Source organism: Triturus cristatus, chromosome 2_2, assembly GCF_964204655.1.
Source record: "Triturus cristatus chromosome 2_2, aTriCri1.1, whole genome shotgun sequence".
NCBI lineage: Eukaryota > Metazoa > Chordata > Amphibia > Caudata > Salamandridae > Triturus > Triturus cristatus.
In genome coordinates this window covers 12366674-12392087 of record NC_140582.1, presented here as the reverse complement: position 1 = coordinate 12392087, position 25414 = coordinate 12366674, and the positions used below count along the sequence as shown (strand labels likewise).

Sequence of the window (25414 nt, the reverse complement as noted above, 5' to 3'; positions counted from 1 at the left end):
TGGCCCTACTGTTAATTGTCTTCAAAGCAGCTTGACTCGCTCCTTGTCATCAGCAGACAATTGTCGAAGCCCTTCATTTATTTATGCTAAGACTAAAAAGAAATGCAGCCGAAAAAAACATTTATCACTAGAGTGCAAAAGTCAAAATGAGTGCAGTACTACAGTACACAGAAAAAATGACATGCAATTTTTTTTTTTCTGCCTGGCAGCTGCATGTACCAATATTTTACCCAGGGAACTAACCCTCCCTATATTCAAGATATCTCTTGAGTCTGCAGTCAAGCTATCTCTTAAATAAATAAATGTAACCCATAACGTCCTGCTTTTGGTTAAATACCTTCTGTATAAAATAAATGCCATGGCACAAACAATATATGCGGATACACAGGATACAGTATGGTATTTATTACCAGTGTTGAGGTAAATAAGACAAGCATTGAAAATGCAATAGGTCTCACCTTTGATTAAGTTAAAGCCATTTGCTTTGCTAACGGTATTGTATAGCAAAGCAAATGGCTTTAACTTAATGAAAGGCGAGACCTATTGCATTTGTAATGCTTATTTAGTATGCGGCACTTACAATGTACTCATGCCTAAATGACAGAAAATATGGCACTGAACCGGCTGTGTCCAGAAGATAAGTCACAAGTAAGTTGCATCACCACCTCCATTTCATCAGTGTATTATGAAACTGCAAACCCAAATGCGTAGGGTACAAAGATCAAAAATATACAAGTACTAAACACAAATATAAAGACAAAAAACAACAGCTTATGTGAACTTTTGAAAGCACAATTTTCCAAACAATTTTTAAATAACTTGCATTCAGTGTATTATCTCTACCTTTCACTGTGAGGAGAGTCTCGGTAGGAGTCTGGCGTATCTCTTGCGTGCCTGAGGAAACTGTTGCAATCACGAGGGCCACCCACCCCATTGAGTCGTCCTCTTGGCCCAGTTGGGCTTGTATGACGGCTGTTTTCCACAGATGATGTCATGAGAACCGAATGACTGTCTGAGATGATGCTTTCTGACTGACCGTTGCTCCAGCTTATCATAAACAACAAAACAAAATATAAAAATGATTATTTGTTTAAAAAAATCTTAGGCTTTAACACATTTTAATTTAACTTTTCGAATGTTTACAATTCTGTTTCCTTTCTGCCCCGCCTCCAGTTATTGTTCAATGCCTTCCCCCAGAGCCATGGTGCATTTACATGTCTGTTTCTGGCCTACATGTTCTAAACTTTTGGATTCATCTGGTAAATGTCTATTTTCAGTAATTAGTTTATTTGTAATGAGATTGGGTAGTGCCTTGAGGCATAATTATTCTCCAGTGGCAATTCTTCAAGGATATGCAATACTCTTAACTTCTTGGGGCACTCAAATTCCTTGAATTCTTTGCCAGATAGTCCAATAACATGCCCCACTGTTACATACCTAAATTCTTTCTCTTTTCCATGGGTGGTCTTAACCAACTTACCCATTCCCAGCACCCACCACAACCTTCCTATCCACACTGGTCCATTGGGCATGTTGTGGTTCCCCTAAGCCTCATTATTAATGATTTTACTCTTTTTATCTTGTAGTGAACAGACCTATTCAGAGGGGCTTTCTTCGATTCGGGATCTCTTTGCCTCTCCTATTATCTGAATTAACCTATCTCAAAAGGTTTCACCAGCTGAAATAACCACATAATGTGTATTAGGTTGCCAATGAGCCCACACCCACTCCAATGAGTGGTACCTCCCTGCCTGCAACTTAATATAGAAGGTGTATACAAGACTTTCAATAGGGATTCTTTGCTCTTCGGATGACATGTGACTTTCAATCATGTGAATATGGTGTCCCAATAGTCTGCGCCTAGGGATATACTCAGATCTCGCTCCCAGGCATTTAGAAATCACAGCTTCTCCTTCTGTGGCCTTAGATTAATATTTTAATGTATACTTCTTGAAGGGGTGAGTTTTCTGGTGGCCTCTTTTTTATGTTGACCCTGCTGGATCCTTTGACGGACCTGGGAGGTATTTCACATGCTAAAAATACTTCACTTCAAATCCCCTAAACATGTCTCGTAAGACTTTACATCCCCATGATTCACGTATGGAATAACTACTTGTTCATTCCTGACATGGAGTCTTTATTTACCCCAAAGGGAGTAAAGATTGAGGGGTATGATGTCAGCTCTACCTTCGTGCCTATGTTGTCCCAAATCCTTAGTGTGGTTCCTACTACCACTGAGAGATACAATTTGGAGTTCTTGTGAGTGTTGAGGACTCATGGCACCTATCAAAAAAGGGCCCTAGCTCAAGGAGTGGTCAATCATACAACACCCCTTATCGGTTTCCTTCAAGGTACAGTCAACTAAGAATTTCAGATGGGAGTATTGATAGTGTTTAAGCAGTCTGACTACACCTCATTCTCCTTGAGTGGTTGATCGCATACATTGACTGGCTACAATACTTGCTCTTTTTTTTTTACCTGATGACATCCATACATAATTTTGGATTTGATAGTTCCTTGGTATACAGAGTGTCATTGTCTGGAATATATAAAGAACTTTTTGCAATATAGTAATTTTTAGAGCAGCAATTTATGACAACCACAAAAGTGGTTTGTTTCACCAGCTCCCTAATGTAGCTTTTAACAATCTCATAAGCCCTTTAATGATTATGCCCTTTGCTGTAGGCCATTGATGTCTAGGTCAGTCTCTAGGGAGCTCACTGAAGAGCCTGTCCATTGGAGTAAGGTCATAATCACAAAAGTCCCATACTGTAAATTTAGATATTCAGAGTCTCAGGCCATCAGAGCTGCTTAAATTAATCTTAAAACCTCATTGGTATTGCTCTAGTTCTCTCATCAAGGACGAAACAGAGTTTACTGAGTCTACTAGGTACAAAAGGAGATCACCAGCGAACATACCAAGTTGACATTTGCCCTCTTCCAACCAGGCCCTTTTTATTTGGGTAGCATCTCTGATTTTTTCAGCCAGTGACTCCAGAGTGAAAGCAAAGCGAAGCAGGAAGAAGTGGCACCACTGCATCATCCCTTGTTTATCCATTGAGAATAACATGCAGTTCACTTGGTCTCTTGTCCGTGACATTTATTAACCTGCCATCAGACATTTTGGTCTTTGATTTCTCAAACTCATTTCTCTGCAATGCCTTTTGCGTGAAGTCCCAGTCTACCTTATCATGCATGTTTTCAGCATTAAAGGAGCCTATGACCATTTACCTTCATCCCTTACTTTGTATGTGTAAGTGAAGCATCTTTCACCACTTCTCTGTCTTTGTGTAATAAATTCAGATTGCTCTGTGCGTATAAGGTTTTTAAAGATCACCTACAGGCGAAGTGCCATGATTTTAGAAAATATTTTGGAGTTTAAGGCAGAGAAGAAATTAACCTATATGAAGTGCAATTGTCTAGCGGCCTGCCCAGTTTGGGAATAAGAGTTTTTTATTCCAAAAGTTCTACTTTCATGCCATGCTTCGTGTAAATCCGTTCAGCAGTTTAAACTCGGTCTTTTGACAAAAATTCCTAGCTGAGCTAAAATAGGAAATGGTGCATTTCATGCAGACTCACCGCCCCCCCCCCCCACCCCCTTCACTTTTTCCTGTGCACAGATCTTCACGAAACTTTGCTTGCCAAAGCTTAGCTGACTGAGTAAGTAGACTGCCACATTTAGTGCAAATTCATCCATGGAGTCAAAGGTCATAGGCAAATTAAAATAGTGCCTTTTCAATGGAAACTCAGTTGCTAACTTTACACAGTGATTGCTGCCACTGTTTGATTTACAGATGCAGAGTGCAATATGCAATTTTTTTGCGCTATTGAGTGAAGAAAGCGGCCAGAGGTGACGTCTCCAGTGAGTAATGTTGACTCTCCCCCCCCCCTCAACAATGGTAATTCACAGAATATTAAACTCCATGCATATATGGTTTAGGCCACTGTATTTTTGTATGTTTATGTGTTTGTTTTAACAAAGGGTACTTAACCAAAACCAGGATACAAAGGATTAATACATCTGTAACAAGGTAAAATCACACTGAAAAGTTCTCATGCTTATTACAAAAGTTGATTCCCAATGTAAAATAGTTGTTATGGGCAATCTGTGAGGTAGTAAAAAGTGTTTTACTCGTGTCCATTTTCTCATAATGTGGTAATAACTTCAAATTTGACCTTTGCACTGTAGTAGTAAATGTGTGCTTATTAGGTCCCGCAGGCAAGGGCCTATGCCCAACCCCGCATCGTGCATGGTAATACTTTACGGTAAAAAAACATGGAAATTCACTGAAAAACACAAAGGTTAAAGTGATGTTATAGTTAGGAATTGCAATAATATCTCACTTTACATTAAAACAACATAGAAACTCACTGAAATGAAGGCTAAAGGGATGTTAAAGTTAGCTGAAAATGTCAGTTAAAACACAGCATTTGAAACTAACAAAACCACGGAAATTCATCAGTTCTAGTTAACTCAAGTGATTATAACTCATGCACTAAAGTAACAATAATACCCTCGCCATCAATGTTAATAACCTCACAGATTACATGACTCATGACATGTTCAATTACATCACTGGTAACTTCCATGCAATATCAGAAATTACATCATTGATGACAACACTGTGCATGGCAGCGGCGCAAGTGGTTAATTGACTTTCTCAAATTCAGGAAGACCCTCAAACATGTGTACTTAAAGCTGACCGACAGGTGGCATATTGCTTGTGCTAACCTCCTTAATTGCCAGCCGTAAACCAGGGATGTATGGTTAGACACCTAAAACCAGCCTCTGCCCTCTTCCGTGGATCCTTCTGATTCTATTCTCTTCTAAGAATAAGATAATCACATAATATGGCTGACTGATCGTATGTTAATTAGTCCTTACTCAATACTTTCTCTTTATCTATATATCTGAACTAAAGTACTTGGAGATTACTGCCAGATGTTTTGTAGTGCTGTACAAACTCTCCAGATGAAAATAATAATGTGACAGCCTATGTAAGGATTAATGTACATACTAACGTGATAACCTCTCACTAACCTGCCTTACCTAAAGAACCAGAGGCTTCTTGATTTTCTTCTTCTAAGAGTTCAGTCTTCCTCTTTTTTATCACAGCCATCTACTACATACACATTCTTTCACTTTTTTGGTTAGTGGCAGCTGAGAACTTTTTTTTTTTTTTAACTGAGTTTTATACAGCGCAAACTTGACCCGAATGTATCAGAGAGCTTTACACGAGCACCAGTTGCGTTACATGAGGACACATTCATTTTTGTTAGGCATGGGGAGATTAACTTATTTACCCAGAATCACAGGATGTTGCATGTCCTTGCCGAGACTCGAACCCGGTTCCCCAGATTTGAGGACGACTGCCCTAGCTGTTAGGCCACATCCTCTATTTGGTTAGCGATTTACACTCTTATTGTTTTTGAGCTGCACAAAGCAACCCTTGGCTTCTGAATCACTTCATAAGGAAAGGGGCACAGAATACATGTTAGAGGAAGGGAGATAAGGATGGAGAAGACAAATACCACCTAATGTGTTCATCTACTAGGGAAGTAGACAGAAAGCGATTAATTTCCCTCACCGTGGGGTCTGATCGGCCCTACTTAAGCAAGTAATCATGCACTTTGTCTGAGGACCTGAAAGAGGATCAGCAGAAACCTAAACAAAAACATGAGTTCGGAGAAAAAGGTGGCAAGGAGACCGGGTGGTGCTTTGGGAGAGGTGAAGCTGTCAAAAGAAGAGACATGGCTTTGGGTGATACTCCCTGTACGTGGGTTGGTGAACTATGCAAACATAGTTGAAAAAAGAGAGAAAGGAGGAAATAGTAATATGGGGCTATAAGGAAGCACGACTACGTCTGGTCAGTTCGCTATGAATAACTTGGATCACAATGTGTTAAATCTCCTTATGAGGTTCTATCAACTTACCTTTTAATCAGCACTAACATGTTACAAAGTCAAATAAAGTTCAAGTCCAAATCACCAGTTCCTAGGTCAAGCTGGAATCATTTAGCAGTTCTCAGCCCTCACTGTATGGGTGATCCAGAGATTTCACAAAACTCACTGTTGCATCCTACAGGGTGAAATCCGAGATCCTGACTTCCACCTTCACAGGTGCTAGTACTGGGTATAGTATCAAAGAAAATTTCTGCATATTTTTGCAGACCTGCATGTTCTTTCCTCATTATCATCTTAGGGCTGAAGCCAGGGAATAGTTTGATCTGGTGACGTTTCTGCATATATGCCTTCAAAAGCCTCTCCATTGGGCCCCATCTCTCACGGTCACCAAGAACAATCCACTACATCTAATCCCTCTTTGGTCTCAATTATGAGTGTCCCTGGGAGGTAGATAATATTTATCACATCTGATTAACCCTGATACTCCAAGGATCAGAAGTTATATGGGCAATAAATAACGGCTGTTGAAAGTTAAGTCTATAACATTTGGGCATAATTTGCAGGTTGTGGTGCTTTCTGCTCCAAAATCTGCAAGTCCTGGTAATAACCGGCCTTTTCATTTGTTCAACTTATCTTTTTTATTTTTTTGTATTATTGCAGTTAGTAAAAACAAACATAAATAGACAATTCATCAAAATGCTACTATCATTGGTATACCCGATAGATAATAAATGCTTTTCAAATTTAAATAAATAAGAACCTATACAAACATAACCTTGTTAGCAGTAAGATCCATTCTTACTGATTATGCAGTGCTCCGTTTTCAACCATAAGAATAAGCGTAAACCTACATCCCACCCCAGATTGATTTTTTTTTCCTAAACTTCCTATTCTTTGCAAATATAATTTTTCTTTTGCCTCAATTCGAGACATCTTAAGTAGCCATTGGGAAAAAGTTGGGGGCTCAGCCACTCTCCATTTTTGCCTAATCAGAGACTTGGCAACAAGCGATACAATAAAAATATAATATCGCTGTCGAGTAGATAAGTTGAGTGTAACGATAATTCCTAAAAGGACAGTATTCGGTTCCGGGACTACGTTTATTTGGAGCTTGTTGCTTAGCCAGTGAAAGATTTGCTTCCAAAATTCAGTTAAAGTTGGACATGAAAAGCAAATGAAACCACTCCCCATTGGAGCAATTACATCTAAAGCATGTTCCCGAAACGGAAGGATACATTTTATGGAGGCGAGATGGGGTATAATAAAGTTGGCACTTAAAGAAAAAAGTAATGCGTTTGAAATTGGCCCCCCTCATGGATTTATGCGCCCAGATATTATACGCTCTCCATGTTTGCATATTTACCCTACAGACTGTAGCGCTCTGAATTATTTGTAGTACTTGTGGTACTACTTTTAATCCAACAAAATCTGGTAGCAGTTTTCTACCCCTCTGGTCTCCTTCACATAATAAATATGACCAATCATATTTGCCAGACCATCTGGGGGGGAATTGAAAGAAAGAAAAAAGTAATGAAGAGGGTAGTTTCGGTTTGTGAGAAGTTGGCCTGGTATATGCTGTCCACTATTTATAGTGGGCACCTTGCACCAGTCCAAACAACCCCTTATTGATGATAGGTTAAAGACAACCTTTATTGAAAGCTATCCTAGTGGTAGCTATGGAGAGCAATACCAAAGGGGATGATGGACGGAGTGTTGAACATTGCAAGCACTCACCCACAGTCAACTGATCTGGGTTTAATCCATCATCATTCTTTAGCTCCCTCCGCCACCCCAGTTCAGACATGGCCATATGCAAATCAGTCTGACCCTGTGCCTCATGGGAACAGTCCAGCCCAAACTGCCAAGCCATGCCTTCCCTGGACCGGAAACAAGCATCCTGGGACCGGTTTCGGGTTCATAACCCTCATCAGCTAGGCTATCTTCAATCCAGTGGCAAAGTGAGCAAGGGACCCACGTCTGGGCATACTCTGCCAACTTAGGGCGAATAAAGCAATACCAAAGGGGATGATGGACGGAGTGTTGAACATGGAGAGCAGCCTTCAGACTAAGTCTTGAAGGAATGTAAACCATCTTGTTTTACCAGTCTATAATCTCTTGAATGGCTAAATGAAAGACAACGACACCAGGTATATATATAAAATATATGTATTTATTTCTAAGCACACCCTACTAGTCTCTTTATGAGGCTAGAGGTCCAAACACATAAGTTACACTTCAAATATTACAGTAAAATAGCACAAATACACATCAGGCCCTAGGGGCGAGCCAAACCATATACTAAAATAGTGGTATAAGAACCACAACTTAACTAGACACAAGGCCTAGAGCCTGTAGAATCGCTAGGACCCCAAGGAACCACCCAAGGAAGTGACACAGGGGACCCACGGGGGCCGTGTGCAGTGTAAGAACACAGCAGCGAGCTCCCGTTAGCTTCTATGGGGAAAGTCGTGGTTAGATTTTTAAAGATTAGGGACACTTAGAGAAGACTTAGGACCAAATCATTTTGGACTTAGGAAGTTCTAGGGTCAACACCCCCGGGAGCACCGGAGTACTCTTGTTACCTCACCCAGGGAAGCCGGGTCCATAGGGGACAAATTGTGTCGGGTCGCGTCGTCGTTTTCAATGGGAGCTGGCAAAGAAGTGTTGCTGTCGGGAAGATGCGAAGTGTCCAAAGAGATCCAAGCCTGGATCGAAGTCGAGAAGAACCTGAAAGCAGAGGGGACAGAGTCTAGGTCACTAGCCAGTGACCAGGGGCACGATAGGCGAATACCCACCGAAGTGGGTGATTTCAGGTGAAGAAGGTGAAGCTTGACTCTTCAGCCACGGGGACCAGGAGGCGTCTAGGACGACCAGGAGCTGGATTCGAGCTGTCCCACGAAGGATGCCGAGTGCTGCAGCGTCGGTGCCCGGATTGGACACAACAAGCCTTGGCAACAGTAACCCACGCAGAAAGGAGTCAGAGGCTTCGGTGCAGACCAGCAAGGTCTGAGGGACTCACCACGTGGTGGGGAGTCAGGACATGTCTGGAGCAACTAGGGAAGACCAAGGAAAATCAAAGTTGCCTTCACAGGGACCCACCAGTCGACGGACCAGGGATCGCGAAGGAGTCTCGAGCTGAAATGCAAAAAGCGGGCTCACGGAACACTCGTGGAGTGTAGGCCCACAATCTTCGGTGCAGTTGGTGCTCGGGCGTGGGCTACAAGTAACCCAAAGCACGATTTCGAGAGACGTCGGGAAGTCAATGCACTTGCAAATGTGCACGGTAACCAGGTGTTCCGGTTCCACGTTACTCATGAGAGCTGCGGGTCTCAGCTTTGCTGGGGACTCGGGTCGGCCTCTGAGATGTCTGGAAATCCTCTTCCTGGGCTGCAGATACTTCGGAGTCCGTCGGGAGCTTTCGAGATGCAGACCTGCAAAATGCTTTGTTGGTACCTGCCAAGCATGGGAGTCACTCCTTGACCCCAAGGGAGATTTCTTCAGTCCTCTAGTCTTTAGTAGAGCGTCGAAGTTCCAGGATTCAGTTGCAGAGTTTTTTCCAGGGATATCTAAAGTCCTGTTGCCAGGGGTTCCGTACTTATACCTAAGGAAGGGGTTGGACTAACTCTAGGAACCCACCTATGGGAGGGTTTGGAAAGAGGGGTGGCTACACCCATTTCCTTTGTCCAGTTTCGCGCCACAGCAGGGGCTGGTAGCCCTTGAACCGGTTTGAGCTGGTCTATGTACAGGGACACCAAATGTGCCCCCAGTGCATGACTTCAAAGCACTCTGAGAGTGCTCCCACCAAGCCCCAATACACATCATCCTGTCTGGGATGTGGTTACACCTCCCTGTGACAGGAAACCTATTGTCCAGGCCTCCCCTGCCAGAGTTTCGGTCAACAGCAGGAGGCCAGACTTGTTTCTGTGGCTGCAGCATCCATTTTGTGATGCCAGGGCTCAGTTAAGTTGGTACCGGGTATACCAGTGCTGTCATGTCTCTACCTCTAGAAGGGTGGTATCGTACTCCCACACCAGTTACTGGTGTGGAGGTATGATTCCAAGGTGTTTGACACCAAACACAACATGTTTCTGTGCAGCCAGGTTAAAGTTAGCATTTACCGTTGGGTTATAATTCACTTAAGAGTATATGGCCAGGCTGCACCACTGACAACCCCGGAGAAGAGATTCCGAAGGCTGCAGAGGGGCTCAGCTCATGCCTGGGCACCCTCGCACATATAACCAATCACCCTGCCTTAGGGATTGAAAAAGCTTGCCATAGTGGTGACGGATAGATTTGTATGTGCAGTGATAGGTGAGGTATAGTGAACCTATACCTCACTAAGGGGTGCATGCACCACCTTACACAGGCTGCAGTAGCAGACCTGTGGTGTCAATTTGGAGGGCTTTCCAGGGGTGGCATAATACATGCTTCAGCCCCTGGTAGGCCTCTGAGGTACCTATGCCCTGGGTACATAGTATACCATATACTAGGGACTCACAAGGGTACCTCAGGATCCAATCTGGAGTGTACCTAAAGTATATGGAATCAATTTAGAGAGGAAGCAGCTAGGCTTGGGTCCTGAATAGCAGGGCCCCAGACAGAAAAACAGTGTTACAGCAGCAAAATGTGGGGGTAACCATGTGAAGCAGACCCTACTCTCCTACACGGATTAGTCAATTTTATTGTATTCCAATATTTCATTGCCCTTTCTATAAGAAAAAATTCCTAAAACAATGTATCCCCGGCTTTTCCCAAGTTGTTATACTTTTCTGACTTATATGGAGGCCTATCCCACTACTATGTGCAATACAGATTTCAGGATGGAAGGGGATAAACTGGTATTCTGCTTTAATTGGAAGAATCTATCAGAAATAGTCTGAGGCGTCTTATATCTGCTACGCTTGGGAAGCTTAGGAAGTTAAGTAAACGGAACTAGTTGGGTGTCGGATTCTAGAAGCATCTGCTTCAAATAGAAGTTGCCCACCAAATCGCGTCTAGTAACTGATCTTGTACACCAATCAAAAAACGCTGCCTGATAATACCTTTTAAAGTGGGGGAGTGCAAGACCGCCTTCTTGAACAGATAGCTGTAAAGTCTCAAGTTTTGTAAGAGGTTTCTTGCCAGACCAGACAAAATGACATAGCATTTGATCTATCTCATCAAAGACTTGGAGGGAACTTTGTTTAGTATATTAGAAAAAAAGAATAGAAAAAGAGGTAAAATCATAATTTTTATAACAGCAATTCTCCCTATCAAAGAGAGTGGTAAGGCCTGCCACTGTTTTAAAGATCACTGGCCTTAAAAAGTGTGGATTCGTAATTAAACCGATATAGCTGCTAAAAATCATGTGACACATATATCCCTAAATATCTGTTGAGCCGATCCTACAGACCTGATTACGCATATCAGAAGGAAGAACGTGGTCGGAGCAATTAAAAAGTAAAACCGTAGATTTGGAACGATTAATTTTGTACCCCTCTAGATCCGAAACATATATGATTTTTTTGAAGACATTCAAAATATTTTGTTTAGTCACGGGCAATTATAGCATTATATTGTCTGCAAAAAGCTTGAGCTTAGGGGCTCCTGGCAAAGGTGCCTTGATTTGTGGATCTTTCCGTAACAAGGATGCTAGAGGTTCTATAAATGATGCAAAAAGTACTGGTGACATCGGGCACCCTTGCAGAGTGCCTCGTCTAATTTGTAATGATAATACGATTTGAGAGTTGCTTTATAAGTTCTTCAATAAATTTATGAATTGTAAGGGAAAATTAAATTTCTAAAGAATCGCAAACAGAATTTTCCATGGAACTAAATCGAAAGCTTTTCCAGCATCTATAATGATGATGATTATTGCTTCTATCTTTTTATTCGTATAATAATCCATTGGGTGGATTAGAAAGTTAGTATGAATTGCCATAGTTCTCCCCAGCAAAAATCCAGACTGATGCCTATGAATAACTTCTTGAGCAGAGGTAGTTATTCTAGCTGCCATAATCTTTGTGAACAATTTGTAATCACAGTTAAGTTAGTTAATCGGCCGATATGATCCTGGATTATCAGGAGGTTTGTCTCTTTTAACAAAGCTTATTATGGCTGCCTCTGAAAAAGACTTGGGAATGTGACTTCCTTCTAGTATTGCATTAAATACCTCAGCTAAAATTTCTACCAATTGAGACATGATACCTTATAAAATTCGGCTCGGAAGCTGCCTTTTTCGCACCTGGTAATTCCCATCTGCATGATTTATAACTGCTAGTTCTGCACAAAGATTTTTGGACAGTGTAATATAAAGAGGCCCTTGATTTTGAGCAAACACAAGGCTTTTTTAACCAATAAGTATACATTTGGAACCACATGCAGACCTTCTGCTAAAGTAATGTCTCCAGCTCTGCTGACATGCCTTCCTTTGTGCTGCTAGTTTTCCATTTCCATCTGATATTCAAGAAAGGAAAAGGATGCTCATGGACAGTAAGTACTGTAAAGTGTCAAATTTTTGGAGATCTTGCCCCATTGATGCACTACCTCCCTCAATTTGTTCACCTTCATCGAATTCATAATTTATTTTGTACAATAAAGCAACTAGTAACCGTTCAACTTGACATTGATCTGACATATCCTTTTCCTCAGTGGGAGGTCTGCAAGTCATGGATGAGGAATGGGGATAGACAAAAAAGGCTCCAGCTGGAGTGGTGAGTGGGCCACCTTTTGTTGACCTAGGGGTCCCCTTTTGACCTGACTACACCTTTTGCTGTGGCTTACCCACCATGCATATTATGTGCACCTACCCTTGTAACTGCTTGTTTCTCACTCAGGATCTGTGAGGGGTGTACCACCAGTCTTGTTCCTGTGCCAGGCAGGAGACCAAAATGATGTCACTGCCCTTCTACCACTTACAGAATGGGTTTCTCAGCCCATTTTCTTCCACGTTGGGTGACCTCAGCTCTTTTAGGTTTAAATCTTTTTTTTAGGTTTAAATCTTTTTAGACCTCAGCTCTTTTTAACACCCTGACTTCTCTGCATGTCCATCAGAAGAGGTAGGGAAAAACTAAGGGGTGAGGGAAAGCATAGGTAAATACAGCTCCCATTCCTCTTGCTCCCCCAGCATCTCCATTCCCCCAGCCAATGCCTATTAAAGCCACATGAATTCCCAAATACGTGCCCCCTCATCAGACAAGTCAAACTTCCCCTGATTCAAAGAAATATACATCTCTCTTCTGGCGGAAAACAAACAGCAACTTTAAACTACTGTGGATAATGCCACGAGTCATGAATTTAGTGAGAGCCCCTTCATTTTGTGTTTTAAATTCTTCCTTTGAAAGTTTTAAACTTTTACTGCTAAGCTTATAGGAACATCAAGAATATACAACCTGTCATGGGTGTGAGAAATTGGGCTGTTGGTTGAGTGGGGTGTTAACTCTGCTCAAGCAACAGCCACAGTCCCGGTCAGGAGTCACTAACTTAACCTGTGCTTAACCCTCTGGTAGCTTGGTACAAAAGCAGCGAGGCTTAACTTAGAGGCAATTTGTAAAGTATTTATACAGTTCACAAACAGTAATAAAGTGAAAACACAACACAAGAAAACCCCCATACCAATTTAGAAAAATAGAGTAAATATTATTTGACACCCAACAACAAAAATTCAATCAGTAAAACCGGAGTTATGAATCTGTAAAGTTTAAGGTAAAAACTAGAGCCTAAAAGATCAAAGTGCCAACCACAGACATCTAGTCACGTGAGACCAGGTCAAAGTCGAAAAAAATGGTTGATCGCGATGGAGCGAGTGCCTGATGCAAAAAGTGGATTGAACCCAGTCATCGTTTACCTCCAGATAGAAATGTCAGGAAAAGGTCTGTGAGAAGGTGGCAGTTCAGTGGTGCAAAGCTGCAGGCAGGCGGTGTCCTCGTCGGGGAGCAGCTGGACGAAGTCGATGTGAGAATTTCTTAGTTTGGACTCCGTCTCTTTTTTGGAAGTAAAAAATCTCCAGCTGGAGGTTGTGGTCAATGGGAGTTCCACAAGGCCACATACCTCCTTGGGTTAACGACCGCTGAACAGGTTTTGTGCTACAAAGAAAAATGTAGCAGGAGCTGCCGCAAAGTCAGGCCGACCGGCAAGCACCTTGGGCGGATAGACAAGCAGGTTGGTCCCGGTCTTCCCTCTATTCTCAGAGCAGTTTTTAGGAATAAAAATTCTAAATACCAAGTTTTGTCTTTTGGCTATCTGGGCACGTTTAGCACCACAACCAAGGGTCCAGGACTGCAGGGAGACAACTTGGGAGGTTAGGAGTCTCAGGCTAGGTCCAGGTGCGCGTTCAAGTTGTTTTGAGCCTTTTCTGTCCCTGAGGTTCTGATCAGGAGGCCAGCAAACTAGTTCAAGCAGTGGAACAGGGCTCAAGCAGCAGGGCAGGCCTCTGAGGGTTTTAAGGCAGACTCTAGACAGCACCACCGTCCTCCAGGTGCAGTAAAGCAGTCTTGTGGAGTACAGAGCAGGCCACAGCAGCAGGCAGTCCTCTGAGTCCTACTACAATACCATAAGTTGAACTGAGGAGTGGGTCTGAGAGTCCCTTTATTGTATACCGGTGCCTTCTTTGAAGTAGAAGTTTCTAGAGAATTCCCTTTGAAGTGCTTGAACTTTCCTGACTCCCCTACCCTGGCTCCTGGCTGTGTTCATGAACAATACCGGGGTGACAAGTCTTTTGTGTGAAACAGAGCACAGCCTATCCAGTTGCAAGTGGGGCTATGTCTGCCTCCCCAAACCTGCCAGTAGGTGGCCCTCTATTGTGTGACTGTCTGGGAGGAATTCACAGAGTCCAACTACACCCACTCATGTGACCTAGGACAGGCTGCAGGCACCAGATGGCAAATGGCAGGAAAATGCCAACTTTCTAAAAGTAAAAGGAACAAATGATGGGCGGAATGCTGAACAATTCAAACATTCACACCAGTCACAAAGAACTGGGTTTAATCCATTGTTCTTTTACTCACCATGCCACCCCAGTTTGGATGCAAATCAGCCTTGACCTGGCTCCTAATGGCAACAGTCCAGCCCGAACTGCCAAGCCAGATCCTCCCTGGACCAGAAACAAGCATCCTAGGGACCAGTTTCGGGGCATCACCGCTCATCAGCTAAGCTAGCTTGAACCCAGTGGCACAGTGACAAGGGACCCACGTCTGGGCATACTCTTCCCACTTAGGGCAACAAAAGCAAAAGAAACAAATTATGGATGGAATACTGAACAATGCAAACATTCACCCCCAGTCAAAAAGATCTGGGTTTAATCCATTGTTCTTTTGCTCACCACGCCACCCCAGTTTGGACCCAGCCATAGGTAAATCAGTCTTGACACTGCTCCTCATAGGAATAGTCCAGCCCGAACTGCCAAGATCCTCCATGAACCGAAAACAAGCATCTAGGGACCGGTTTCAAGGCATCGGCCAGGCTAGCTTGAATCCAGTGGCGCAGTGAGCATGGGACCCACGTCTAGGCATACCCTTCCCACTTAAGACAACAAAAGCAAAAGAAACAAATGATGGACGATATCATTATGCAGCATTCCGTCCATCATTTAAAATAAGACTTTACCATTAAAGAGGATTTTTAATTACAATTTCATAGATACCACACATGAAATGCTCATCTGTTCCTCAACCGAGGGAAGACAGGACCAACCTGTTCGTCGAGCTACCCAAGGTGCATTCCCTGACTTTGTGGCTGCTCCTGCTATGTTCTTCTCCGCAGCAGCAAATCCTGTTCAGCAGTCCTTCGACAAAGGGGTATTGGCCTCCTGGAACTCTCACCTCCTACAGCTTCCTGACTCGTTCCACTGTAGATTTTCAACTTATAAAAGTGACTAAGTCCGAAAGTAGAAATCTTCACAGCAACTTCATCCAGCGGCTCCCAGACGACGATGCACCCTCCTCGGACGCTTCCTGCAGCCTTGCCCTGCTGAACATTACCTTCTTAAAACTTTTTGCCAGAATTTCTTCTAAGTCCGATGGTCATATTTATTTACTTTGACCCCGTCTCACACAACTAGATATCTGCGGTTGGCGCTTTGATCTTTTAGGCATTAATATTGAAAATTCATAACACTGGTTCTACTGATTGGATCTTCATTCTTTTGGTGTTAAATAATTTATTAAAATGTACCCTATTTTTCTAAATGAGTGTGGGATTTTTCCTATGTTGTGTTTTCACTTTATTACTGTTTGTGTGCTGCATAAATACTTTACAAAAACGAATTACAGCAAAAGGTGGAGGGTAAAATGTTTGGGAAAACCATCATGCCCTTTTCCTCTGACCACCTGCATGCCATATGGCCCCTGAAAACATTTTATGCTTCAAATCTATTTTATAGATTTTATAATATAAAACATTAACTCTCACCTACATCCCACAGCCATTGAGGTTGAAAATACGGAGAGGAGGAAGGGAGGAGCAGAGCAAAAGGCCAACGGGGCAGTTTGTCTATGAAAGGGGGGTGGTACGAGTAGTAGGTGCAATGCCGGAAATAGGTTAGGGTTCCATTTCCAGGATGCTCCTGTTCACAGACAATTCAATGGATCCAGCTATGGGGGGCGAAACGTGCGCAGCTCTAGGGTTTAGATTGAGGTGTTTAATAATGTGGGGTTGCTGGCACTTGTTGAAGCACATGCAAAAATGCCGGACTGGTGATTTCCCTTAAGTAGTGCACAAGGAACTCAATCAATCAATCACTGCATTTGTAAAGCGCGCTACATACCCAAGAGGGTCTCAAGGCGCTGGGGAGGGGGGGGGGTGCTACTGGTCGAAGAGCCAGGTCTTGAGGAGTCTTCTGAAGGCCAGCATGTCCTAGGTCTGTCGTAGGATGGTGGGGAGAGTGTTCCAGGTCTTGGCGGCGAGGTAGGAGAAGGATCTGTTGCGGGCGGTGGTTTTTCGGATGCGAGGGACTGTGGCAAGGGCGAGGTTGGCTGAGCGGAGTCTTCGGGTGGGGGTATGGAAGCTGAGTCGGTTGTTGAGGTAGGTGGGTCCGGTGTTGTGCAGTGCTTTGTGTGCGTGGATCAGGAGCTTGAAGGTGATCCTTTTGTTGACGGGGAGCCAGTGCAGGCCTCTCAGGTGAAGTGTGATGTGGCTGCGGCGGGGGACGTCGAGGATGAGTCGGGCCGAGGCGTTCTGGACGCGTTGGAGTCGTCTCAGGAGCTTGTTTGTAGTTCCTGAGTAGAGGGTGTTCCCGTAGTCGAGTCTGTTGGTGATGAGGGCCTGGGTAACGGTTTTTCTCGTGTCAAGGGGGATCCATTTGAAGATCCTGCGGAGCATACGGAGGGTGTTGAAGCAGGACGCGGAGACGGCGTTGACTTGCCTGGTCATGGAGAGAGTGGAGTCGAGGATGACCCCCAGGTTGCGTGCGTGGTCCGTGGGTTCCGGGGCTGTGCCTAGTGACGTGGGCCACCAAGAGTCGTCCCAGGATGATGGGGTGGGTCCGAGAATAAGGACCTCCGTCTTGTCTGAGTTCAGCTTCAGTCTGCTGTCCTTCATCCAGTCGGCTACGGCCTTCATTCCTCTGTGGAGGTTAGCTTTGGTGGTGTGGGGATCTTCGGTGAGGGATATGATCAGCTGGGTGTCATCGGCGTAGGAGATGATGTTGAGGTTGTGTTGTCGTGCGACGTGGGCGAGGGGGGCCATGTAGATATTGAACAGCGTCGGGCTGAGGGAGGATCCCTGTGGGACGCCGCAGATGATCTCGGTGGTTTTGGAGCGGAAGGGTGGGAGGCGGACGCTCAGGGTTCTGCCGGAGAGGAAGGATGTGGTCCAGGCCAGGGCCTTCTCTTGGATACCGGCGTCATGGAGGCGTGCTGATAGGGTGCGGTGGCAGACCGTGTCAAAGACTGCTGATAGGTCCAGGAGGATGAGGGCGGCTGTTTCTCCTTTGCCCATCAGGGTCCGGATGTCGTCAGTGGCGGCGATGAGGGCGGTCTCGGTGCTGTGGTTGCTGCGAAAACCGGATTGGGAAGGGTCCAGGATGTTGTTAACTTCGAGGTAGCGGGTCAGCTGTTTGTTGACAATCTTCTCGGTCACTTTTGCCGGGAAAGGGAGCAGGGAGATGGGCCGGTAGTTCTTGAGGTCCTTGGGGTCCGCCTTGGGCTTCTTCAGAAGGGCGTTGATCTCGGCGTGCTTCCAGCTTTCTGGGAAGGTTACTGTCTCGAAGGAACAGTTGATTGTTTTCCGGAGGTGAGGCGCGATTGTTGCGCTGGCTTTGTTGAAGACGTGGTGAGGGGTCCAATGGGGATCGGGAGTGGATGGAGTTCATGGTTTTGATGGGGTCTTCGTCGCTGACACTGGACCAGACGGCCAGGCGACTGGTGCGAGTGGTAGTCGCAGGGGTGGTGGACTCGGTGGTGGGTGCGGGGGGGTCGGAGTTGAAGCTTTCGTGGATGTCGGTGATCTTGCGGTGGAAGAAGGTGGCCAGGGAGTCGCACAGGTCTTGATGGCGGGATGTCGTTGGTGTTGGAGCTGGGGTTGGAGAGTTCTTTCACGATGCTGAAGAGCTCTTTGGTGTTGTGTGCGTTGTTGTCTAGGCGGTCCTTGAAGGCGGTCTTCTTGGCGGTCCTGATGAGTTGGTGGTGTCTGCGGGTGGCGCTCTTGAGGGCTGTGTGGTTGTCTGGTGTTCGGTCGTGGAGCCATTTCTTCTCCAGCTTCCGACTGGTGTGCTTGGAGATCCGGAGGTCCTCGGTGAACCAGGCGGCTTTCTTGTTGGTGTGGTTGGTTGTAGAGGTCTTGAGAGGGGCGAGGTTGTTGGCACAATCGTTGATCCACTGTGTGAGGTTGGTCGTGGCGGTGTCTGGGTCGGTGGGGTCGGTGGGTGATCTCAGGGCGAGGGCGGTAGTCAGTTGGTCCTCGGTGACCTTGCCCCAGCAGCGGCGTGGTAGCTGTTGGGTGCGGTGGTGTGTGGTAGGTTTTCTGAAGGTGAAGTGAACGCATCTGTGGTCGGTCCAGTGTGGTTCGGTGGTGTGGTTGAAGGAGACGTGGGGGCTTACGGAGAAGATGGGGTCGAGCGTGTGTCCAGCGGCGTGAGTAGGTGTCGTTACGAGCTGTTTGAGTCCGAGGTTGGCGAGGTTGTCGATCAGGGCGGTGGAGTTGGCGTCGTTGTTGTTCTCGAGGTGGAAGTTCAGGTCCCCGAGGAGGATGTAGTCCGTGGAAGCGAGGGCGTGGGTGCTGATGAGGTCGGCGATGGTGTCACTGAACTGTGGGCGGGGTCCGGGAGGTCAGTAGATGAGAGTTCCTCTGAGGGTGGTTTTGGGGTCGGTGTGGATCTGGACGTGCATGTGCTCGGCGGTGGTGAGGGTGTCATCGGTGTTTGTTGAGATTTTGATGGAGTCTTTGTGGATGATGGCGATTCCTCCTCCCACTCCGTTGGTGCGGTCTCTGTGGGAGATCTTGTAGCCCTGTGGGATGGCTATGGCGATGTCTGGTGCTGAGGTGGCGTTCAGCCAGGTCTCTGTCAGGAAGGCGACGTCGGGGGCGGTGGAGTCTAGGAGGTCCCAGAGTTCGATGGCGTGCTTGCGAGCGGAGCGGGTGTTGAGGAGGATGCAGTGGAGGTGGTTGGGTTCTCTGGCTGGTGGTGTGGAGGGTTGGATGCTGGTGAATCTGCAGTTCCGGCAGGTGAAAGGCCCCTGGGTGCGTTTCGGGGTGGCCCGGTAGCAGGGGTGGTCTCGTCTGGTGTTGAGTGCGTGGAGGGTGCTTGTGTCGTAGTGCAGTCTGGCATTGCGGGGGTGCGGGGTCCAGGGGTTCTGGCACTGGGTGCAGTCCAGGCACGGACGGGCACAGACGGGCTTGCCTTAGGCACGCCAGCGGCGCGCTTCGCGGCCTCCATATGAGGGCAGAGGGAGGGAGGAGCAGCTGGGAGGTGGGAGCGGGGCGGCCAATGGGAGTGAAGGGGCGGGGCCGCAGGGGCTCAGCGGTGGGGGGAAAACCCGGGGAAAAAATGGCGGGAAAAGACGGCGGGAGAGGGACAAAAGCAAAACACAGGGGCACAGAATGAAAAAAACAAAGTGGCACAGAAAGCCAAGCGCAGGGGTACAGAATAAAAAAGGGAGCGAGCAGTCAGGCGGCAAAAGCGGCAACGGAGGTTCAACCCACAGGGGGCTGCGTGGCGGATGGGGGGAGCGACCTGCCTGGTGACAGGGTCAAAGGTCGCTCTCTACCACCGCTTCGCGGCCTCCATATGAGGGCAGAGGGAGGGAGGAGCAGCTGGGAGGTGGGAGCAGGCGGCGCGGGAAAACCCCGGGAAAAAAAGGCGGGAAAAGACGGCGGGAGAGGGACAACAGAGCACAGGGGTACAGAAAGCAAAACACATGGGCACAGAATGAAAAAACAAAGTGGCACAGAAAGCCAAGCGCAGGGGTACAGAATAAAAAAGGGAGCGAGCAGTCAGGCGGCAAAAGGGGCAACGGAGGTTCAACCCACAGGGGGCTGCGTGGCGGATGGGGGGAGCGACCTGCCTGGTGACAGGGAACTGTCTACATGGGCCCCAGATTTTGTTGAAGAGTGGGAGTTTGTCATTAATGATGGCAGTCTAATTCTCAACAGGTCCCAAAGTTTATGCAGCCACGCGTGAGTGGAAGTTTTTTCTGTGCCCCACTTGGCAAGGATTACTTGTTTGGCTGCACAGAGTGCCAGGGTAATGCCCTTAGCTTTGTTGGAGCGCAGGGGTAGGTCAGGGAGTCCTAATAGGATATAGCTAAGCAGATTTGGGACATCGGTTTGGTATATCTCATTAATGGCTTTCAGACCTTCCCAGTATCTTTTAAGTGTAGGGCAGTGACAGAGTAGGTTGGGTCAGTGTTCCTGTGTGGCCACATCCGCGCCAGCAGCTTTCATCCCCCTGAATTTGCTATTGGGCCAATCTGACCAGGGTGTAGTAGTAATAATGTGCTATCTAATGCTTAGTTTCTTTACCTGAAGCACTATGCCAGGGACAGCAGGCCTGCGCAAGATGTCGGACAATTTCTTGGGGGTGAAGGAGCATTCTACTTCAGATTCTCATCTCTTCTGGGCAGGAGACTTGGCGGGCTCCAGGTGAGTGTTTAGAAAATATCTGAAAGTATATCCTTATCGTTATGGGTGACCCAATGTTTGATAGCTGAATAGTGCCAGTACTTGGCTGCTAGTATGCCATAGCTGACCCGTATTTGGGGGAAATCCATAAGGACTGAGTGGTCAAACAAGTCGCCAACTCTTTTGCTATTTGGCTCCTGCCATGGTATAAAAAGCTGTGGCCTGCATAGCAGGGGGAAAAGCAGGGTTGCCTTTTATGGGTGGTGTGTATGGGGGTGTGTATGGGGAAGTGTATGTGGACAATTTGCAGGGAGCTTGAACCAGGCCCATGCTTCCAGGGTGGCTCAGGCTGTGTTTTTTTGCAGCCAGGGGATTTTCCATATATGTATGCCTGCTATTGTTTGATCAATGACGCACCAGTGTTTTTCGGTAAGGGTTCTCTTCCATTCCACCATGTATTGTAGTTGGGCTGACTGGCAATAGTGATGTAGGTGGGGAATCGCCTGTCCTCTATTTGCTAACAACAGGTAGGCCCTTTTCCAGGCCATGCGCAGTTTCTTGCCGTCCCATGTGTAGGGTTCCAACAGGCTAAGTAGCTCTCCTAGCACCGTGGAGGTGGCTGGAGGGGAATGGTCTGTATTACATAACAAGATCCTGGGGAGGAGGGTCATTTCAATTAGCAGCTCTCCGACCTAGCCATGTGATGTTTCCTCCCTTACATGCCTGCAAGTCAGTCCAGGCGGCCGCCAACAGATCACTGAAGTTGCGCTCTGCTGTTTTTTTTGTGGAGAAGCAGATTTTTAACCAGAAGTAAGGCACCCATTTGGTTGCTGATGGAGAGGCGGGGAGGCGTTCCAAACAGGTTTTGTCGCTCTAGGAGACAGTGAGGTTTGAAATCAGGGCAATCATAACAACATTCATGTAGAGTGCTATTTTATGCACTTGGCTGCCAAAGGAGATGCCCGTGATTAGCGCCTTTGTACGTATTCTCTCCACCACAGGTTCCATATACAGGGCAAATAAGGAGTAGGGACAAATAGCAGCACTGGTGTGCGCCTCGCACTATAGTAAAGCTCTGTTATGCCAATCCGTTAGTTCGTGCACATGCTATATGCTCTGCATAATTGCACCAGACCCACTTCTGGAATTGGGTACCTAGACTTGCCCCCTCCTTTACGAGGCAGAGAAAACGCCAGTGCACCCAAGCAAAGGCCTTTTCAGCATCAATCTATATTAGTATGGCTGGCATCTGGGAGCATTCTGTTTCAACGATGAGATGCAAAAGCTGCTTTGTGTTGCCACTGCAGCCCCTCTTGAGGATGACCCCAGCTTAGTGGCGATCTACCAGGCCCTGCATAGACTGATTAAAACAAGCGGTCAGTATACCTCTAAAAACGTTGGTATCTACATTCCGTAAGAATATAGAGTGATAGGATGTGCAGTTGGTAGGATATTTCCCTGGCTTGGGGATCACTGTGATAACTGCTGTTTTCATAGTGTCCGTATTTGTGCCTGTGTCACTAAATGAGTTGCAGAGGAGGGCGAGAATGAGAGGCAGTTGGGTGGTGAACAGCTTGTAGAAAGTGGGCATAAAGCAATCTTGCCCTGAGGCTTTGCCTGGATGGAGTTTAGCAATGGCTGCACAGACTATCGGATGTCTTCCTCCAGGAGGAGGGTGTCTTGTGTTAGCAGGCACATGATAGTCACTTCAGAGAGATAGTCTCTATAGAATACAAGTCCACATAGAAGAGTTCAAACACCTGTGTTATAGCCACATCTGCACACAGTATCTGTCTGGGGGGGGGTTTTATGTTTCTCCTGAATTCTACTTCTATGCACTTGGGCTCTCAACCAGTGTGCTAGAAGCCTACTCGCTGTGTTGCCACCAGTATAGTACCATGCTCCACCTTATCCATGTCCAGGGCTTTAAGTTGGTTTTTGGCTACGGTGAATGGTCTCATCATATGGGAGCCAGATTGTTTGTGAGCATTCTTCAGTCTTTCATCGGGTTTCCAGGGCTATGCAAATTCTCTCTGCTGGACATATCGATTCTCGCAGATATATCCATTAGTGCGCCTTGGAGTACAGCCTTCAGGGTATCTCACAAAAGTGAGCTGGAGGTTTTTGCTTAGGAAAGTGGCAATTATTTCTTTGAGGTCTTTGACTATCGAGTCATACGTTAGTAGTTTGAGAATCAAGAACCATGACATGTGTGCCTTGGGTCCGTCTGGGACAGTCGGCACAATCGAGACTGTGGAGTAATCAGAGAGCACTGTGACCCCAATTTCGACTTGAGTAAGTGTTGCAGATAGGTGTGTTATGGCGTGGAAGTAACCAAGTCTTGCGTAGGTTTGATGTGTGGTGGAGATGAAGGTGTAGTCCCTGGTAGGGGGATTGTGTGAGCACCATATATCCGATAGGCCCTCCTCCTGTAGCCAGTGCAGGCCCTTGGGTGTGCAGGCTTCAGTTTGCCCTGTTCTTTGTGCCAAGCGATTAATGGATGTATCTAGGACTAGATTGAAGTCTCCACCTATCAATACGTCAGGGTCTGGAGCGGTCAGTATCTCTCCCAAGGTGCTGAGTGTGAACTTTTCTTGGTGTTTAAACGGTTGCTAAGGTAAAAGTGTGAGTGTATAGTGTGATACAAAGGGAAAGGAGTCTCCCTGGCTGCTCTGTCTGTGTTTGGAGTACCTGTCCACAGAAGGAGGAGGAGAAAATTATTGCTACCCCTGCCTTAAACCACTGCTACCCCTGCCTTGTTTCCTAAAGAAAAAAAATTTGGAGATCATACCAGCGAGATTTCAGGAGTTTCAAGTCGCATTTAAGGAGTTGTGTTTCTTGCAACAAGCAGACATCGCATTGGGAATTCCAAAGCATAGAGAGGAGTGCCAGCTTTTCGCCAGGCATTAAGGCCCTGCATGCTTAGACTCAGTATTTTAATCATGGTGTGCGGGTGTGGGCGTGTGCTTAGTGAATGAGCTGTGAGGGGCATATGGGCAAGGTCCTTCGCAGGTTGTTCATTAGTCCATCACTATAGGTGGGTGACAGTGTAGAAAATGGTCAACGGAGGGGGGAATATCAGAACTCATTGTAGAACTGGGGGATTCAACTACTCCCTCCATGGGAGTCGAGGCAACAGTGTGGACGGTGGTCATGGCCATGTCTGAGGAGTATTGCGAGGCACATAGTAAGGGGAGGGGTGGAGGCCCTGCCAGCCAGTCGTCTATTCAGAGCGAAGTAGGTAGACGGATGTGTATGTTGGGACGTGGTATGCCCTTTCAGGTTAAGTTCAGGCATAGGTTATCAGAGGATAAGCGGTGTACAAAGCTCCAAGTCGTGGAGTGGCTGTCATGGCGAATCTCGGTCTGGTGAGGACTTGTGGTGTTGAAAATGGTGGATAAGAGCAGTGTGTTCTCGTCGACTTTCATCCACAGTGGGCCTGCATGGATTGCCTGTGTACCTTCTGGAGGAGCGAGAGCCCCTTCCGCCAGCTCCTGTGCTCCCCGGTGTTTTGTGATGGGCATTCAAGGGGCTGTCTCTTCCAGATATAGGATCGATTTTGCTTCCTCCATGTTTAGTATTGTGTGTTTTCTTGTTCCAAAGAAATATGAGGCAAAAGGGTGGCCCCACCTGTATTTAACACCATTTTCCCTTAGGATGGAGGTAGCGGTTCTGAGTATGGGGCGACATTGCAATGTGATAGGCCCCGGGACAGCCATACTTACATGCCTTCGAATGTAGCGGAGGTCCAGTCCTGCACTGCTTCCATGATGGATTCCTCCTGGCGGAAGTGGTGGACACATGTTAGTATGTCCTGGGGCATACCTGGTGCACTGGCGCTCTATGTGTGGAGTCAAGGACTACCTCCTTCTCTGCCAGGTCTGGGAAGATGTGAAGGAAGAGGTGGGAGACATACCCCTCCAAGACCCCTGCGTCCGCCTGCAGCTAGACTCCTCCATTTGTGATGTTGGAGTGAGTGGACATATTTTCATTGTATTCCAGGTGAATTTGCAGGTCTTGGTGTTGACTTCACAGGTTAAGTAGCTCCCACAGGTAGTGTTTGAGTTCCTCTTCCCTGGCATTGCTAGTTTGCTCCAGTGTATCCACTCTGTGGCCAATCTCTGTGACATCCATCTTAACTTCTTTGATATCCACAGTCATCTCATCCCGCAGGGCAGCTATGCCTGTCCGAAACGCATTGAAAAGAGTCTCCATGAAGGAGAGAGTAACTGGTGCCTCCGTATCTGATGGCTCCTGAGTCTGCGGTTCGTGGGGCGTCTGCGGTGGGGGTGAGGCTTCTGGATCTGGTCTGTCTTCTTGGCAGGGAGCTTCATGAGTAGGTCTTTCAATGTGGAGTCTTTTTTGGTCCTGTGACCTGCCATACTGTTAGCGTTGTAAGGCTGTTACGCTTGGACTCTGGGAGATTTCCTGTGCCTTGGTGTGCCCCCCGCAGGAGCGCTGGGGTCGGTTGAAGTGT

At 46.5% G+C, this 25414-nt stretch overlaps 1 protein-coding gene across 1 annotated transcript in view; it reads right to left on the bottom strand.

Annotated features, from left to right (window-relative positions):
• LOC146861750 (pro-neuregulin-1, membrane-bound isoform-like) overlaps positions 1–25414 on the bottom strand; it is a 689810-nt gene that overhangs the window by 67866 nt on the left and 596530 nt on the right. The window contains 1 exon segment of the mRNA XM_085640932.1: positions 844–1047. Within this exon segment, the coding sequence (XP_085497058.1) occupies positions 844–1047 (204 nt within the window).